The following is an 18,128-nucleotide window of genomic DNA, read 5'->3' on the forward strand; positions in this document are numbered from 1 at the left end:
TCCCGTCGCGGAGACGGATGTCGCAGCCGAACTCGTCCATTTGCCCCACGCTCACCACGCTGCTGAGACGTGGGATGAAGTAGACATTGGTGAGAGCGCGCTGCATGCCGCCGTCCACCTTGAACACGATCGTCCTGCAACCTCAGATCTGCACCATCGAGCCGTCGTCGAACCGCATAGTGCCGATGATGTTCTCATCCAGCTCGGCGAAGACGCTGCGGTCCCCGGTCATATGGTTCGAGGCACCAGTGTCCAAGAACCAGGTGGTTCTCCGCCTGCTGCTTGTTGAGGAAGACAGGGAGTGAGGTGCTCGCCTCCCCCGTGGCCAGAGTCCCTGCCATGGTGGCATTGACGAGGACCGGTGCAGGAGTTTCGAGGCCTGCTGTCATGACTGCAAGGGCCTCCACCGCGGTGATCCCCGCCATCTCCATCAAGTGAAACGCCGGGTCCGCGTCCTCGTCGGCCTGCGCAAGGTGAGCTTCCTTGCGCTACTTCTTCTGCATTCACTGGCCCAGTGCCCTTGGATGCAGTAGTAGCGGCATGTGTCTTTATCTTGGCCGCTCTTGTCGACGAAGCCAGCGCCACGTCCGCACTGCGGGCCACCGCGAACGCCACCACAACGCCCACCATGGCCACCGCCAGAGGATGATCCGCCACCCCCCTGAAGCGATCCCTTTCGTACGTCCTAGTCCTCCTCAGTGAGAAGCAGACGGCCGCCGGAAGACTCGGTGGCGTTGTCGGTGATCTGATCTTGCACGACACGGAGGCGACCCATGACCTCGTCCAAAGACAGGGTGCTCACATCGAGAAGGGTTTCGATGGCGATGGCAACCTGCGCGTACTATGGAGGAACACCACGCAGGAACTTGGCGACAACGCTGGACTCCTGAACATTGTCACCGAGGGAGCGCAGGTTCGCCACGAGGGTGAAGATGCGCATCGAGAAGTCATCGATCTTCTCCCTTGAACAGAACGAGATGCCCTCGATCTCGCGTCGAAGCCACCGTGCGTTCGCCCCGATCACGCGGGAGGCACCCATGCGCTGAAACGCGATCGCCTCCTAGGCCTACTTGGCAGTGGCCTTGGCGCCGATCGGACTCACCATGTCCGGCGGGAGAGTTCATAAGATCGCGGCCATGGCCTTGTGTTAGTCATGGAAAGGTGCGTCACCGGTTTCAACAACATCCCACCAGCCCGAGGCCTACAGGTTTACCTTCATGAGCAGAGCCCATTCTGCGTAGTTGGTGCGCGTCAGCATGGGGTAGAATCCGGCGGAGCTCGTCTCCCGGATCACCTGCTGGTACACCACCACCTCGTCGGCACAAAGATTCCTGCTCCTGCCCCGGGACGGCGACGCCGCTCTCATGCGTGGAGGGGTCTGCGAGCCCTGCCGGGCGTTCGAACCGTTGCCGCCGGACGACATGGTCCCACACACGACTTGAAGCTCTGATGCCAAGTGTTGTCGGAGATGCCCGCCGGAGCACCTCCTACCTCTCTCACTCTCGCCCCTTCACTCTTTGAACACAGATGAAGAAGAACAGAGACAAGTGGTTTTGTGCAGTGCAAGTTCTGCTGCTTTTCTTTTTCCTTGATCCTTTATTCAGTGATCGAGATTAATGCCGAGATGCTCGCAACAACCCCATCGTGCATGCGCCATCCCACGGGTGAAGTCGTGCGGCTGGCTTCCTAACTGTTCATACGGGACACACAACGATCGTGCCCTTCGTGCGCTAACGGAAAACTGAAAAAAAAATCTGAAACTACTGAACTTTCTGAAGAAAAACTAACACCTATCGACTTGGCTGCCATAGCAGTGTTATTTTTGCGCAACTGAAGTAACCAACAATAATTCGCAAAATGCACAACCTTCGACCACCTGTTAGGCATATTTTAACATATTGGACTTCCAAATTTGAGGGCAGTACCTAGACAATATTCTAGGTGTAGTTTTGTTTATGACTTTTAGAATTCTCCCTGTTATACCATTTTGTTTGACATGTTTCTTGTCAGTACATCACTCCTCAGCTTCCAGTAAACTACGAAAAGAGCAATAATAATGTTAGACTTATTTTGTAAAATCAAGAAATACATTGTACATATTCATTTTTTACATGTTCCCGTTAAGGGCATCTCCAGCCGTTGGCCCCACAGGAGGGGCAAAAAATCGCCCCCTGGGGCGCACCGGCGCTAAACCGCGCACTGGGGGCGTGATGCCCCCCAGTCGCGGCCCCCCACGGGTTTTTAAAATGTTCAAATTCGGCGCAAACACAACGCAAACACGGGCAAGTTCGTTCAAATTTAAACATATTTTACAAAAAAAGAAAAAAAAACTACTGCGGGCTACCCCCGCCGTCTCCCTCGCCGCCCGCCTCGCCGCCCGCCCACGCGGTTCTACATGCCAAGGAGGCTGTAGAACCGCGTGTAGTCGTCGTCGTCGTTGTCACCCCTGCCTACGCCTCCGCCGTCCCTGCTGCATCCCTCCCCCGGTTGGCGCGGCGGGTTGGACGGTCCGGGGGCGTCGTCGTCGTCGCTACCGAGGACGACGACACCGTCCTCGTCCTCGCGCCCACGTTTGCGGGCGGTGATCTCCTCCAGGGCCCGGCGCTGCCGGATCATCTCCTCGCGCAGGTAGTCGTCGCGCGACCACCGCATGGCATCCTCATCGGAGAAGCCGCGTTGGGCTATCTCCTCGTACTCCGGGGGGAGGTTGGACTCCACCTTGGGCTCGACGAGGGCGCCGGAGCTGCGGGTACGCGCGCTGACAGGCGTGTCATGGGGCTCCGGCTTGACGGGGCGGAGGTGGAGGCAGGGAGAGCCGCCGGACGAGGAGGAGGACACCCCGGTCTCCATGCGCCTCGACGTCCAGGAGCTTCCCCGGCGGCGTGAGAAGGACGGGGGAGCGGGGTACTCGAGGCGTGGCGTGTTGCCGCCCTCGATGTACTCGAGGACGGACTCCAACGTGCGCCCGGGCACGCCCCACCACTGACGCCGGCCGGCGGCGTTGAACCTGCCGGAGGGCACGACGCCGTTGGTGGCCTCGAGCTGCTCGTCGTGCCGGCGGCGGAAGTATGGCTCCCAGATTGGGCTGTCGGGGACGTACCGGGGCCCCTCCCTTGCCGCACGCGGCAGGGACAAGCGGATGCGTGCGATCTCCGCACGCCGCGCCGCGCCGGTAGGTACCGGGGGCACCGGCACGCCGCCGGCGTTGATCCTCCACGCCCCGGGCACCCGCATGTCCGGCGGGACCGAGTACTCGGCCTCGAAAAGGAGGCGAGCCTCGTCCTCGTGCAGATAACGGCGCCCGAATCCGTTCGCCGTCGCCTGGGAAACGCTCGGCCATGCTTTCTCAACTGGTGACGGCGAGAGGAGGAAAGGGGGAGAAATGAGCGCGTCGTCGGTGGATGATCGGGGTGAGTCTCTCCGGCGCGCTTGCAGTCGGCTTTTATAGGCGGAGACGCCGCGCGGTAGGCTTGGCCGGCGCGTTATGCGTGGCGTGATTGCGTGGCGGCCGAGGGACGCGTCGCCCAGCCTTCACTGCGCCGCCCGTGAGGCATCAAGGGAGGCTGACCGGCGCGGCAGCGCGCGGCAGCTTTGGCATTGATTCGTCACGGGAAACGAGGCGATGAGGACGACGAAGTGGCGAGAAGAGAGTAGAGTCGCTGACGCGGCGGGCCCGCGGCTCTTCGCGCCAAAAACGATTCGCCCGGCGCCCCCGAGCGACCCCCAGCGCGCCGGGTTCGGGTTGGGTCTGCCGGCGCCAATTTCGACCCGAGCCGGCGAAAACTGGGCTCTTCAGGGCACGACTGGGCCGATTTTTTGGCGCCGGCGGACAAAAAAACGCCTGGGGGGCCTTTTTGGGGCGCGGCTGGAGATGCCCTAAGGTTGCCGAAATTATCGTCACAATCTTGCAATTTTACCAATGGTGACAGCCATCTTGTCTAGCAGTGCTATGCTGCTGCGATACTGCTCATTTGTGGGAGCAATATTGGTCAACTTTGACCCTCGGGGTGTACCCATAAAATAGGACGAACGGTTGCATTTTATTACTCTCACGGGTGTTGCAGCTGCCTGTTTTCATCTGAATATTTGTTCATGCGAAAATAAATATCTTGAATAATCGCCTAAACCTATGTTGCTTCGTTGGTGCCCATGGTAAGGAATTGAATGAGGGTCTGGCCATGGTTGTTGTTCTTATTTTATATTTTGTGCAAGATAAGAGAGTGTTATAAAACTATATTTATCTACTAGGTAAATCAAACTAAACATACATTTACTTTTTATTTATCTGCGCCATACGGAAATGTTGTGGAATGAACCAAGATTGTTATAGATCCACTACGGTTGCAAAATAGATACTGGATGATATTTATTTTTGAAATATTTTGTTTTGAGAGAAATTTGTAATAACACTAAAGTACTTCACAAAAATCACAACAGTAGCCAACAACAGTATACTATGATCACACAATTTTTAAAACTGATAATAATTCATGCGGTGAGCATCCAGTAAGCTTGCATCTTTGTCCATCACTAGGTTACCATCTTCATGTTTGGACTTAACACCAATATCACTCATGCAACAACTCTTGGTGCAATCAATTTCTCCCTTAACTGCATATAAATAAATTATCAAAATATTCAGAAATCTTGAACACGCATACATATTTAACAGTGTCATCTGACATAAATGGTAACAATCAGTAATTATGAATTTCTTGTACTTCTGATTTTTACAAGAAACATAATGGATAGTTCAGAAGTTGCCTAAATCTGACAGGATATTAAATTTCACTCGAGCCCTGCATTCTGAAAAAGTTCAGGAGCAGATAATGAAAGCTCTTAATGATTAGTAAAATTGTTGTTCAGCGGTGCTCAATCCCCTTTTTCCGTTATTTGGAGCCAATTAAGTAACACACAATGTGTTTCATGCTTGGAGAACAGTAAATATAATTTCTAATTGCTTCATCCTTTACATAATAAAGTTACTTCACAAATTAGTGTAAAAAGAATTGTAACTCCATACTGAAATCTGCTACACACGGACGTTGTAAAGCATCTTCACTGAAAATTTAAACATGTATTTGTAGTGCGTAGAATGACATCAATTGCAAGATCATGTGTAGGTCCCAGCGTACCTTCTATAGAAAATTTTATATTAAAACAAAGAAATCAAAAACTTACATTTTTGTGATTTGAAGACCCATTAATCCATTTGACTACCTGCATAGTTGTTCAGATAAAACAAAATAATGTTAAAATGTTACATAGACGCACACACATGGTACATGTGTTAGTAAAAAAATTGCAGCAATGCTCTTGCCAAGGAAAGACACACATGAACGGAGGTGAAGGGAGCCGAGAGAAACATCACAGCGACGGGGCACGGTGGCAGCAAGGATGATGAGATCAGATTAGGGTAGCAGAGGGAGCTAACAGTGATCGTGAAGGTGGCTGATAGACATTGGCCCTTGTGAAGCAATTAGTCCAACACTTTCGGGTGAAAATGCATCCCGAATTAAAAGAACATGGATGTGAATGGTCTTTATGTTACCCCCGTTGAAACTAAACGGTAAGATGGGGCTAATGCTGCTCCCCCTAGTAGTAAAATGTACCGTAAAAAGGCTCTGTACAAAAGATTTTTGTGATGGAACGAGGTGCAAGGGTACAGGAAAAATGGTGAAATTTTGAAAGGGACAATGAAACGAAAACACCCATGCATGCAAATATAGAGAACAGTACGTACATGTGCTTCGCAAAGTTTTCTTATTCCTCCATAGTTAGCCCACCTCCACCTGATGTGCCGGCTGTTTCAGAACTAGTGTTGCAAACACTGTCAAGGTTTTTAGGCTGTACTGCGCTGGTCTGGCCAGCAGAAGCATCTCCACGCATTCCATGTTGTACTGCTGGTGCTAGGTTGGACGACAATGATGCACTTACCATGCTTCCACTTGTTATAACTCCACCACGACCCTCATTACCATTACCATAACTATTATCACTAGAATTACCGTGAGGATAACCATAAGATTTATTATTGCCATTACCATAATGATGATCATAATCATTAGCACTGAGAGTAGCATAATGATGATCATAACCATTTATGTCGCCAATGCCATTACCATGATGATAACCATGACCATAAGCAGCACCTGCACCAAGATTAGTTGTGTGGTTCCCATTTCCAAGAATGCCATAGTCAACTTGTGATGCACCACCGCTTAGCCAACTGGTTTGGTTAATATCTCTTGCTCCCTGGGACCTCATATGGAATCTGTAACTTCCCTCACTTTCTTGAGATTCCGAAGAGTTCTTGGAAGTATTATTAGAATGTGGTGGCCTAGAGCTTGGCATGGTTGATAGCCCACCCTTACGGCAGTCGCTTCTGTATTTCTGAAATTTCAAATATTGTAAAAACATCAATAAATGGGTGCTTGATTACTAGGGTACCATTCCTGATAATTTATGTCATGATCATATAAATTTGATCTGTTAGTTGGTTTCAGATTAAAGAAACATCAGCTAGGTAGTCTAAATCTTACCTGTAGATGGCTACTGACTTGAGCTGTAGTTACATATATACCGTCAATCTCCAAAAATTCTCTTATATTGTTTGGCGTGTCGTCTGTATTAGAAAAGAAAAAAGAGAAGTGGCTAGAGCTTAGAAAGATAGAAAAATCACAAAAAGAATGCGCTTTGTTTATTTCAGGTCTATCATACTAAGTTCGCCCTAAAAATTCCCTTGACTATACATGCCAATTGTAAGAAGAAGGCATCTAAATGATCAGAGCTGGGCAACTAATTCAAAGAAGGCATCAAAGTGAAGGGGTCATAGTTTTAAATAGCACGCTATCTCAGCGCTATGACGACACTGTATCATTTGGTGGGGCATCACGCTAAGCCATTTAGTGCGCTATACCTCAATTTTTTATAATAAATTAAAATATTAAAATTTGCAATTGCACAGGGATAACTAAAATCTTTCAGCAACATACAAGCGTTCATAGAATCACAATATCATTTCGTTTATAATGTGATATAGAGAGGTACATATGCATGTTATGTGTTATCATATTTATCTAGATTTGTCCAAATACAGGCTTAAAATGACAAAGATATAGAAGCAATGAATTTGTTATGCATTAATGATAAGTTATACATGGGGAAAAAATAAAAACCTTTCTGTTAAAAAAATGAATAAATCCTGTCAAATATGAGATAATTTAGCTTGCCTATACACAGGGGGTAATTAAAGGGTCAAAATGTTCTACATGAACTAGACTTATTTTGTATTTGAGTAAACTGAATTGCCTAGGTGTGTTTGTGATACAAATGTGTAGCTAATTAGCTACAATGTTTTTGGACATTCTCTCTCTATCTACCCCTTTCCCTCCATCTCTCCCTCCCTCCCTCCCCCTCTCCCCCCCTTACAATAGCTATGTGCAAAATCCATTTGCAAGCATAAACCCCAAACGAAGTTATCCGCTCTAAATCTATATCAAACATACACAATTACAACATTTTTGCTAACTCCATTGTGCATCCACTACCCCCACATGAACCAACATGTAATTTGTAGTGCTACAATCAATGATTTTCCACATTTGGGGATGGCACCTCTCAAATGCAATTTGCCTGGATGGCTGACGGCAGCCTGCCAAATCATTTTAGACGGAGCCACATATGTGTTTAGGTCTGGTCTAGAAGGACGAACGCATATGGTAACAAGACTGAAGAAATTGGTGTCTTACAACCCTACTTATATTTAAAAAATGGTTGATCTTAAAGATGTATCTATTTTTGGGTGAGAGGGCTTTCAACCATTCTAGTCTTGGTACTCAAATATGGTATAAATTATGTGTTCGCCACTCATTGCTCAGTATCTAGAAGTCAGAGGATAGATATTGCAATCTCGACTCCCTTTTCAACGAAGGAAGTAGGAAAAGTAGGGCAGTTTCCTAAGCTCACCCATGGGGATTCATTGCCATTGTCGACCTAGGCGAGGAAGAGGACGTAGAAACTTTTTATGAGCAACTGAACTGGCATAGGCAACACGAGAGGCTTTTTGAGGCCTACATACCATCACACGATCTCCATAACCCATGGTTCAATGGCATTCCTCCTAAAGTATCGCATATGGGAACCTTTAGGATTTGTCGGAACCAATGCATAGTGCTTGTTAGATGAATCTACTTGTGATATTAGACGTAGTTCAAAGGTAGAATCATGGTTGCCATGAACAAAGGACAAAGTTCATAACAATTCTTGCTCAATGCTCACCATCGGTACATCTTGAAGCGATATCTATTTTAGAAGAGATTGCATTGAACTAATAGTGCGTCATGTTTTAACCGAAACATGGTAGAATTTTGAGTGTTTGTATGTAAACGTTCTCTATGGCAGACATGGAGGATAGACACTGGAGACTCCGCTCCCATGGAAATGAAGAAAGTATTATATATAGGGTAGCTGCCTTGGCTCACATCAAGGGTATCACTCGAATTGCTGACTTAGGCAAGGATTGGCACTTTAAGAAGGTCTAGAATGGCATGTAAACTAGAACATAAATGACTTCCCAATATAAGTGCCATGATATGATATCACGTGCCCCTGCCTTTATTCGATGTAATGCTATCTGCCACCTCTCATGCACAAATTGTTGGAGCCATGTAGAAGCCAACAAGTTGACTACTTTTAGAAAAACCTCCTCGTGACATTTCACATGTCCCAAATGCAGGAACATAGGGGTAAAATGATATAAGGGAAAAGTTCATATCATTTATGTATACATTCTTATAAATAGAAGATCTTAACAAGACATCCATTTCTTGTGAATAATAGTATATTATTTATAACTCATGGTACCACATACACATAATATATAACTAAGCTTACTCTAATTAACCAACACTTTCTGTGGAAAAGTTGGATGAAATATTATGAAGCCTCAGTGGGTTGTCAATGAACAAAGTGGTGCAATCAAGGAAGTTGCCTTTTCTCACTCGAAGCGTGTCACTTGTATTATCGTTATAGGTGATGAAGAGGTCGTAGATGCTTTACAAGTTGTCAGACTAGCGTAACTGTGGTAACATGGGTAACCACATTTAGTGTTCTAGGACTTTATTTGACATACTGAGCTCCATTGTTCTCATGCACGATACACGCCTGTTGAGACCAATGTGTTAAACTTTTAAATTTCACTAAGTAATTTACAGTAAGGTTGTGCATCACAATGTTGCAGAATTATTTTGTATGTATTCTTCATGATCTGTATGTCATTTTATTGTTGATGTCCATACACAAAAAAACTTTGAATGGCAATTATGTCACTACATATTGAGTTAGCGTAGAAAACATTATTTTACTTGGTAAGCTTGTAAGGGTGGACATTTGATACATCTCAAGGAAAATAGGTGAGAAAAATTGTCAAAACTGGAAAAGGGGGTGGACTGGGATGATAGAATAAATAAACATAAGAAAAAACCTTATGTATTATTCAAGTAGGGTAGGTTAATATATTTGTATGTTTACTCAAAGTTTCGACATAGGAATGTTTGATAATGGGATAACGGTAAGAGGTGTATATTCTTGTTGATATGTTCTAGCTATATTATTAGTACCTCATTGTACCACCCAAATATGGTAGGAAGTTCGTATTTATTACATAGTGATTGCCTTGGCAAGGTGGGGGCAGATAGTAGAGGTTTGATAGAGACTTGTCAATGAGGAAAGCTAGGATAATCAAGTCCACTACCCCCAGCTTACCCCAAGTGTGTCATTGCAATTGTTGTAGGTGGTAGACACTTCCATAATTTACCGATCTAGCATAGCCTTGGCAACATTAGGGACATAATGATATTTGAAGACCATTGGATTGTATACTCAGACGTCTTAGTCTTTTATTCGATGTAACTTGGTCATCGTCTCCCATGTGTGAGCCTCCTTGTCGAAGCTAGTGAGTGAATGTTAATAGTCGCCCAACAAAAGTATAGAGAGTCAAACTGAATACGTCTATCACTATATAGAATTTCCAATGTCCCTTCATATACTCCTTATGTGTGTGAGCCGAACTCAACGGTATCACCACAGAATCAATAACCGCCTTTGAGATGTGCTAATGGAGCTAACTCTTTCCCAGGTTCCATCATGGCATGGTTCATTGCTGCTGACACATGGACTTGTTCTACTCATGATACTATTGGGCATGGGTCCAGGTGGAAGGAATCCCAACCCCAAGCATTGACATAGGTCTCCGTGCTCACTGATCTCGTAATATTGGAGTCGAGAGGCGGTGCCGCACGGTGTCATCGTGTTCAAATTTATTTTTCCTATATTGCCTTCAAGAACATCTTTGTGCTGTTGTGCAATCTCAAGTCTATTCAATGGCGATATTCATTGCATTGTGATGAGTTTCTTGTTCTAGGTGTGGTCTCTTGCATCATCTTTGATCTTCGATCTTCGATGATACATACAAAGCACCTCCCTGCACCGCATGTGATTGTTCATGTGGTGGTGGCTGCCATGATCATCGTCTAGGAAATGCTTTGTCATGCACAACCTCGACCCTCCTTAATTTTATCCATATGTAAAGTTGTAACATATGCATGATTTTATTATGAGATTTTTTTACCATACCCCTACTGCTAGGAATAGAGCGGTATACATCTAATCCCATCATTGATTAGGGTAATGTAAAACTTCCCTATTTTTCATAGAAACAAATTTGTTTGTTTGTAAGGGCCTAATAGGCAATATTTCGTCCTATATTGTTCATACATGGACAAAACCTCAATATCCTCTTTTCATCCTCTTCATGGTGGTTTGCTCTATTCATTTAGCCCCCACTGTGCTCGTCTAGCGTCTAGTCACCCCCCTCAATGTCGCACGTCTGTGATCTAGTCAATGTCATAGGCTGGCACATCCATGACCTCGCAACCGTGTTGCAAGTTCATGACCTTGTTATTGATCAGGGGTTCAATTATCTAAGCTCTAGCTGTATTATTGCAATGTAGAAAATATGTGGCAATAAAAATTTCTTCCAGGTGACAGCTGCCACAACTACCAAGCCATCGCTGAATTTGAAGCATGCATTAATATACAACTAAAATTTTGAATTTGAATTGAACATAGCCAATCTACAAAGGGGAATTTCCAATGTATAATTCTCCAGAAATTTGATCATATGCTTATTAACAAGCCAGTGGATGAATCGAACTTATGATCATAGATATAGTCATTCAGCTTGTCGCTTGTTATGTTGATGCAGGTGTAGTAGGTCCTTTGTAGAAGCCACTTAGCAGCTCCACTGAAGTCACCACCAAAGAGGCCATTGGGCACCAAGAGTGGTGAAAGCACTCTGAACCACATCATGGCGGTCATGACTCCCTTGGCACATGTCATGTACGTCGTCTCCATGTGTTATTGCGAGATGAGATACTTTCTGTATAGCCTCCTCCTTGACGACGACGAGCTCCTCATCTACGAAAAAGAGGCAACCCGCTATCAAAACTTAAGAAGAAGTAGACTGGGTGTGTCACCTCGATTAGCTAGCGGGCCAAAAACTAGGATATTCCCAAACTGCACTCAAATTACATATGCTGCTTGCCACGAATGAGCAGTGATGTCTCTACTTCTAACCCCAACTATTCCACCAATATACATCACATTGGGAAGTTTGATCTCCATGGTTGAATGGCATATATTAATTATAGGGTACCATAAAAGAGCACTGTATTGTAAGGTCACAACCTATGTATCCTGACCAGTGACCTCCTAAAAGAGATGTCAAGGGTCTGGTGTTGTAATGCCTTCGAAGTAAATATATTAAGATTGGGATCCTTTCTACCTTGTGATTGTCTTGAAAAACTAGTCGCTTGTGGCTTGCAAGAAGAGACCACTAACATATATAATTAGACATGCTTTGTTTGAGAATTAGAGTACTTCATATAAATAATTGAATTTTTAACCTAACAGAAGATATTCGATATGATTATTATTCAAAAGTTCACTACGGGGAAAGCCCAAATGAACATTTTCATTAGCCGTAATCATGGAAGAACATTAGAGCTACACAGTTTTAGGTCATTGACAAGCAAGCAACCACCAAGGAAATGAAAGGCGCACCAAGGCAAGGCAGCGAAGCCCAACACCCAAAATTCTAAGATCGATTAATATATCATAAGTGAGCATCACCATAGACACAATAGGACATTAATGTCAATTTTTCCCATAACAATAGAAAAAGGGAGCATGTTGGTTGCGAACATCTAGGCATTCTGGCTCTCCCAAATGTTCCTGAGGATGGCAAGACAAACTGTGGGGTATAGGTGAGGGTGATCCGTGAGGTTGAGGGTGCTGACAAGGCACACCACCTCTAGCGTGGTGGCAATAGGCACATTCAGTGCCCAAATGGCATGGGCGTGGATGCATGCCTAAAGCAGGTGCTTCAGGGTTTCTTCACCACAACAGAAGACATATGCTACGGTGCAAATGTTGTGGTGGTGGTGGAGATGGGTAGTTGCTGATGATGGAAGAACCAAAGGAAGAATTTACATTTACGGCGACATAGCTATGCTAGGTCATGGGCGGCGATGGTGTCCACAACATGCATCACCATGCTTAATTAATACACCATATGTGTCATGAACGAGGCATCGGAGGGGTGCATGATGTGATGGTTCGACACCTTAGATGAGAGTGATATCTTCCCCAACTCATCACACAGGTTGCCAATCTCGGTGTGCATGAACGCAGAGAGACTAGTTAGTCTGTGGTCTTCAATGCACAAAAGGATAGTCGCAATGCATGCCTTGGGGCCAATGAAGTGCGTGTAGAGAACGGGGAAACGAGAGTCCAAAGTCTCTTCACCCCACCAGAAAGCCATGTGCTTCACGTTTCCACGGCTTGTTGGTCTCCATCTAGACGATATTGCACTTGGCACTAGGTACACTGATGTCATGGTCCTAGAAAATTGATTTCCATCTCTTCACGGAGGCGGCATGTGTGCCTTCAACAAGCTATAGAGACCCATGGTGTAGGTAGGTAGGGCAATGAGGATGGCTTCGACAAAATTACCCTCGCCAGCTGAGGAAAGCGGTGTGCCACACAACCTAGTGAGCCATTTGTGTACAAGTGAAATGGGAGGGATGAGGTCGATGATATGAGCTTGTGGATGGAGAGCGGAGGCCCAAGTACTGTTGCGGGAAGCTGGATACCAGACAACCAAACACCGAGTCCAGTTTTTTGGCAATCTCTGATGCGACATTGAGAGGAATGAACGTGCACTTGGAAAAGTTGAGGGTGAGTCGAGTGATTGTCGCAAAGATGTCATCCAAATATAGCAGCACTGGGAACGACAATAAGGGGACGAGGGGGTGTTTGGTGGACATCGTTGGCACCAATGGTGAGGATGAGGAACTGTAGAACATACACAACTAGGAGGAAGAGGTAGGGGATAAGGGATCCCTTGACGGAGCCCATTTCGGTAGTGATGCAATTGCTGGGGATACCATTGATGATGACTACAGACCGACTCGACGTGTTGTGGTCCTAAATCCACTTTCGCCCGGGGGAAGGGAAACCACTATTGCCACCTAATACATGGAATCTAATCCTGTTTGAAGTGAAGCTTGAGCACCACCGCCGGCACACTGTACTTATGGAAGCATTGCATGAGCTTCACGGTGACGATGGAATTTTCAAAGATCCATCGCCCATGGAGAAAGCATGGCTGCTCAAAATGCACAAGGAAAGGAATGTCCGGCTTCTGGTGAGACATCATGACTCACAACAACATCTTTGGGCGGGGGAGGGCAGTTTTGCAATGAGATGCGACAAATATTTGTCAGAGAAGTGGGAGTGTCAACCTTGAGCAGGAGGGCAATGAAGGATATGTTGATGCCGAATAATCAGCCTCCTGTTTATAGAACCATTTTGTGAGAGCGGTATGATGGGGAGATGTGACCATAGGCATGCTTGAGGAAAATCGGATAATACCCATTAGGGCTTGGAGTAGTGTCAGGCTTCATTCCAAAGACAACTGCCTTGAGCTTAGAGGCAGAGAGCGGATACACAAGCAACACCGCCTGGAAGGCATCCAAGAGTGTGTGCGTCATGAGGAGTTGGAGGTTAATGTTGTCGTGAACCGATATCTTCGTGCCCGGGAGCGGTTGGTAGAAGTCATGAAGGGTGCATTTCATTTCGCGATGGGCGCGGTGCTTAACCCCATTTAGATTGAGGCACACGATCTACTTGTTGAAGAATTGGGTTGATGCACGGGCATGGAAGAAGTAGAAGTTCCCATCTCCGAGTTTGCAAAAGCATATTTTGCTCCTATACCACCAAAATTCCATACAATAGTGTTCATGGGGAGCAAGGGAGTGTTTCACGAGGGAGAGTGCAAGAGGAATTTAGGGTTAGGGAGACCATCTTTCTCCTTTAGGTGATCATGGAAAAGGGTTGTGATGTGACAGTTCTTGGCGATGACATTGCGGTATTTGAGCTGCTTTGAAAAATCTTAAGCCCACTCCAGATCCGCTTTAGATGCAACCCGAGACAATTGGTCGGCTATAGGTCAGGGGCGCTACCGCAGTGGCAACCACATGGAAAACAAGGTACCCAACCCATTGCCCACCGAACCAGAAGATGGTAGCACATGGAACCGTCGTAGTAGTGATGATGACGATAGGGATGTGCCCGAAGGCGTGAGAGGGGATGCAGGTGATGGCAGAGTCCGGCATGATCTAGCACCCATCGTTGTTCACAAGGAACATATCCATCTTGACGTGTGCGGGGGGTGAAGATTTCATCGAGCTAGACCCGGTCGAGGTGAGGTAGCTCAAATAAAGTAGCAGCGTTGATGTAGTCATTGAAGAGGAGGGTGTCGGTGGGCATTGAAGTTGTCATCTTTCCGCACTTTAGGGTCACGGACAAAGTTAAAATTGCCCATCGAGGCCCATGGCTGCCGATGCGTTGCCCATAGCAGCAATATTCTCTAAACACTCCTCTCTCTTGCCCATTGCATGGGCCGTATGCGTTGGTGATGGAGAAACAAACCCGAAATGTGGGGCAGGAAAAAGGCGTCGAGATGAACTCGGGACTTTAGTAGATAAAACTAGGCCGAAGGCCGGATCGTTCCAGGTGGCGTCGACGCTAGCATAGCCTGGCCCACAACAAAACCAGGCACCAGGTGATCTCCCAGCATAGCTTGCTTGGCATGGCGTGGTGCGGCAGTGGAGAGGAAGAAGCAGCATCCAGGTCGGGGGAAGTTGGGAGCGGGGTTGTACGGAGACTTGGGGATGGGAAAGACAGGCATGTTTAGGAAAACACAAAGGCCGGAACCTTGCAGGATGCCCTCTTGTGCCCAGAGCAACTATGACAAATGTAGAAAATAGGATCTCATCAATCTTTGACACAGTAGCTTAGATAGAGGGAGTGGCCCTAGAGGCAAGAGAGCTCCGCTTGGTGATAGGCTTTGGGAGAGGAGCGAGGCCCTTGAGCGGAGATGGTCAGGGGTGGGAAAAGGCAATCTATGCGTAAGTGAGGGAGAGGTTATTTTATATAGTGGAGGCAACAAACATGCTGACCGAGGCTGGCCCAGGAGCATGCGGTGCACATGAGGAGGCGAGGTGGCAAGTGGTGGGGTGGATGAATCACATGGGCTAGGGGCAAGGGCTAGGAATGTGAGGGGAGCGACCACATTAATGTAGATGAGACAGGATGGGGTAGGTCACGGTAGTTGTCTCTCCTAGTCGCTACAACACTCAAGTGTTGGTGGTCCGAGGCATTAGGGGGAACTAGAGAAACACTGCAGCCGTTGCCAGGGAACTGCCGAACTGCCATAGACCCAGGAGCAAACGGCCCACTCCTGGAAGTGGAGCCCAATCCCTATGGCAGTAGTGTAGTTTGAACAGGGGATGCGCAATGGTCAAGGACGGGTGGAAGTGGAGGAGGCTACGACCACGGTGTAGATCGTCGTGGGAGAGAATGAATTTGCCACCGTGGCGGTGGCAATAGCTTTTTGGAAGACAAATCCAACACAATTAGTCGTGAAAATCGATGCGAGGTAAGCCAATCCAGAATGTCAATGCACCGATGACCAATATGAGGTTGCAGTAGTCAAAGCTGGGGAAGGGAAAGGGCTAGAGCACAACCGGGACGTCAAAAAAATTGGCCAACGAGGGAGAGCAGATGCTCCGGGACGAACCCCTATAAGGTAGGTGCTGACCGGGCCGGTGAGCACAAGTTGCTGGTCAAACGACTAGACGTGGACAACCAAGGAGGCCAGGAACGGGTGGTGAAGCCAATGCGAGTGGACTGGGGGATGTGGTGAGGGCCGGGGAGCAAGAGGAGCGCTAAGAGAGTGGAAGGGGGAGGGGGGATGATGGGGTGTCACAACCCAAGTCTACAGAGCTACCTAATATACATATGTCATCGATTCAATGAGTTACCACGCTACACCTACTAATGAAATAATTATCCTCATCCAACCAAGCCAAAATATATTCCAACCTACAATCCCATACAACTCATATGCATCACATGCATAGAAGCTATCTTATATATACAGCTTGCAGAAAAGAGAACACTCTCAAGCTACTCGTGATCCTATCACCTGGTCCCCACCCCAAGAGAGACCACTCATATGTCAGCAAGTTTGGCCACATATCTCTATCTAGTAGTACCAAACTATAAAACATGTAGTGAGCACCCAATTATTAAGAATAAACTATGTAGTATGATGCATTTATTAACAACAAAACAAATAAGCATGGAGAAAGAAAAGATGGTCCACATGTTGCTATCCTGTGTTTGACCATGCATGTATTTTGTATGTATCTCACGCACCTCCTGTTGTCTTTAGCTGGGTCACTGCATTGACGAACAATTCATGCATCTCTGTAGTCCACTCGACCTTTTTCTTCTTTGTGGTCCCCAGCTGCAGGCCGCCCCCGGAAGCCCCCTTGCCCTTGTTGGAATCGTTCAGTCCTTGCCCTCTCTTCCTTGGCGTGTCATCCAGATGGACGCCTTGGCTGTGGCGAGGGTTAGGGTTCTCCGTGGCTGCGCTGGCGGCTTTGCGCCTCCACCGCACGACGTGCTGCCAGATGAAGTATATCTGCACGTCATGTAGGGGCTTGTCCATCAAGTAGCAAGCGCCTTCCTGCAATCCCCTTTCCCTTGTCTCCATGGTCTCGTCGCCCGAGAACACTGCACAAAAGCAGCATGCACATCTATCAGATCTACAATTTCATCTATGAGTATCAGTATGTGTATATATATATATGCCTACAAACAACCTAGAACATGGATATGTTTGTGGCATGTGTTTATTTATAAAAAAATATGTGTGGCATGTGTGAGGACTTACTAAGGATGACAGGGTAACGTTTCCCGACGCGCTTGACAAGGCCGAAGCCGTCCATCCCTCGTCCCCACGTCCGTGCGACGGTCATGATGAAGTCGATCCCATCCGGGTTCTTCTCCACCTCTTTCAGCGCATCTACAGGCGAGGCGCTGGCCGTCACTGCACCGAGGCGGCCGTCGGTCAGAACACAAAGAGCAAACTGGGGCAAGAGATCCAATATTAATGGACCGGACGACGTACCTTCGTAGCCGCCGCGCCGAAGCATCTGCGTCAAGGTCTGGAGGCAGACGGGATCATCGTCCACAGCTAGGACCTTCAGCCCCTCTGTCTTCATCAATCCCGTGGTGGCCATGTCCTCGTCGCCGTTCGCCATCGCCGCCGCGCGCTCCGGTCACACGCGCGTCAAACTCTTGCCCGTCAAGGCTGAGCGTGTTTTGGCCTAGAGAGTGAGGAGCGTTGTGAGAGTGAGGAGCGTGCTCTCGCCTAGAAAAAGTAGAGGGCTGCGTGCTGAAATTGAAACTGAAAGTCGAGGGCGCCCAAATAAGCAGACACGTGTATGCTCTACAGCAGCACCAGCATGAAGAGACAAAACTTTACAGCAGCACCAGCATGAGGAGACAAAACCTTATAGCAGCACGATGAATGCTAGCTAGCATGCACAGCCGTTACAGTCAAACACGCAAAGCATGCACCCAACCATCTGTATTAGTATTATTATTATTACATAATTAAAACAGAAGCGAAAAAAGGGTACGTGGTGCATCCA

At 47.1% G+C, this 18,128-nt stretch overlaps 1 protein-coding gene across 2 annotated transcripts; it reads right to left on the reverse strand.

Moving 5' to 3' along the window:
- Positions 1-4,380: 4,380 nt before the first annotated feature.
- On the reverse strand, positions 4,381-17,839 carry LOC119318838 (two-component response regulator ORR21-like). Of its 2 annotated transcripts, XM_037593414.1 has the most exons (7): positions 17,603-17,839; positions 17,366-17,521; positions 16,846-17,205; positions 6,543-6,625; positions 5,744-6,393; positions 5,182-5,220; positions 4,381-4,611 (listed from the first exon to the last, which is right to left on the reverse strand). In XM_037593414.1, the coding sequence occupies exons 1-5, from the start codon at positions 17,733-17,735 to the stop codon at positions 5,764-5,766; spliced, it is 1,362 nt and encodes a 453-aa protein (XP_037449311.1). In that variant the 5' UTR covers positions 17,736-17,839; the 3' UTR covers positions 4,381-4,611; positions 5,182-5,220; positions 5,744-5,763. The 2 variants fall into 2 exon arrangements, with proteins under 2 accessions (XP_037449311.1, XP_037449312.1); XM_037593415.1 differs by lacking the exons at positions 4,381-4,611; positions 5,182-5,220; positions 5,744-6,393; positions 6,543-6,625 and adding an exon at positions 11,097-11,478.
- Between the last annotated feature and the right edge of the window lie 289 nt (positions 17,840-18,128).

Source organism: Triticum dicoccoides, chromosome 6A (assembly GCF_002162155.2).
Source record: "Triticum dicoccoides isolate Atlit2015 ecotype Zavitan chromosome 6A, WEW_v2.0, whole genome shotgun sequence".
NCBI lineage: Eukaryota > Viridiplantae > Streptophyta > Magnoliopsida > Poales > Poaceae > Triticum > Triticum dicoccoides.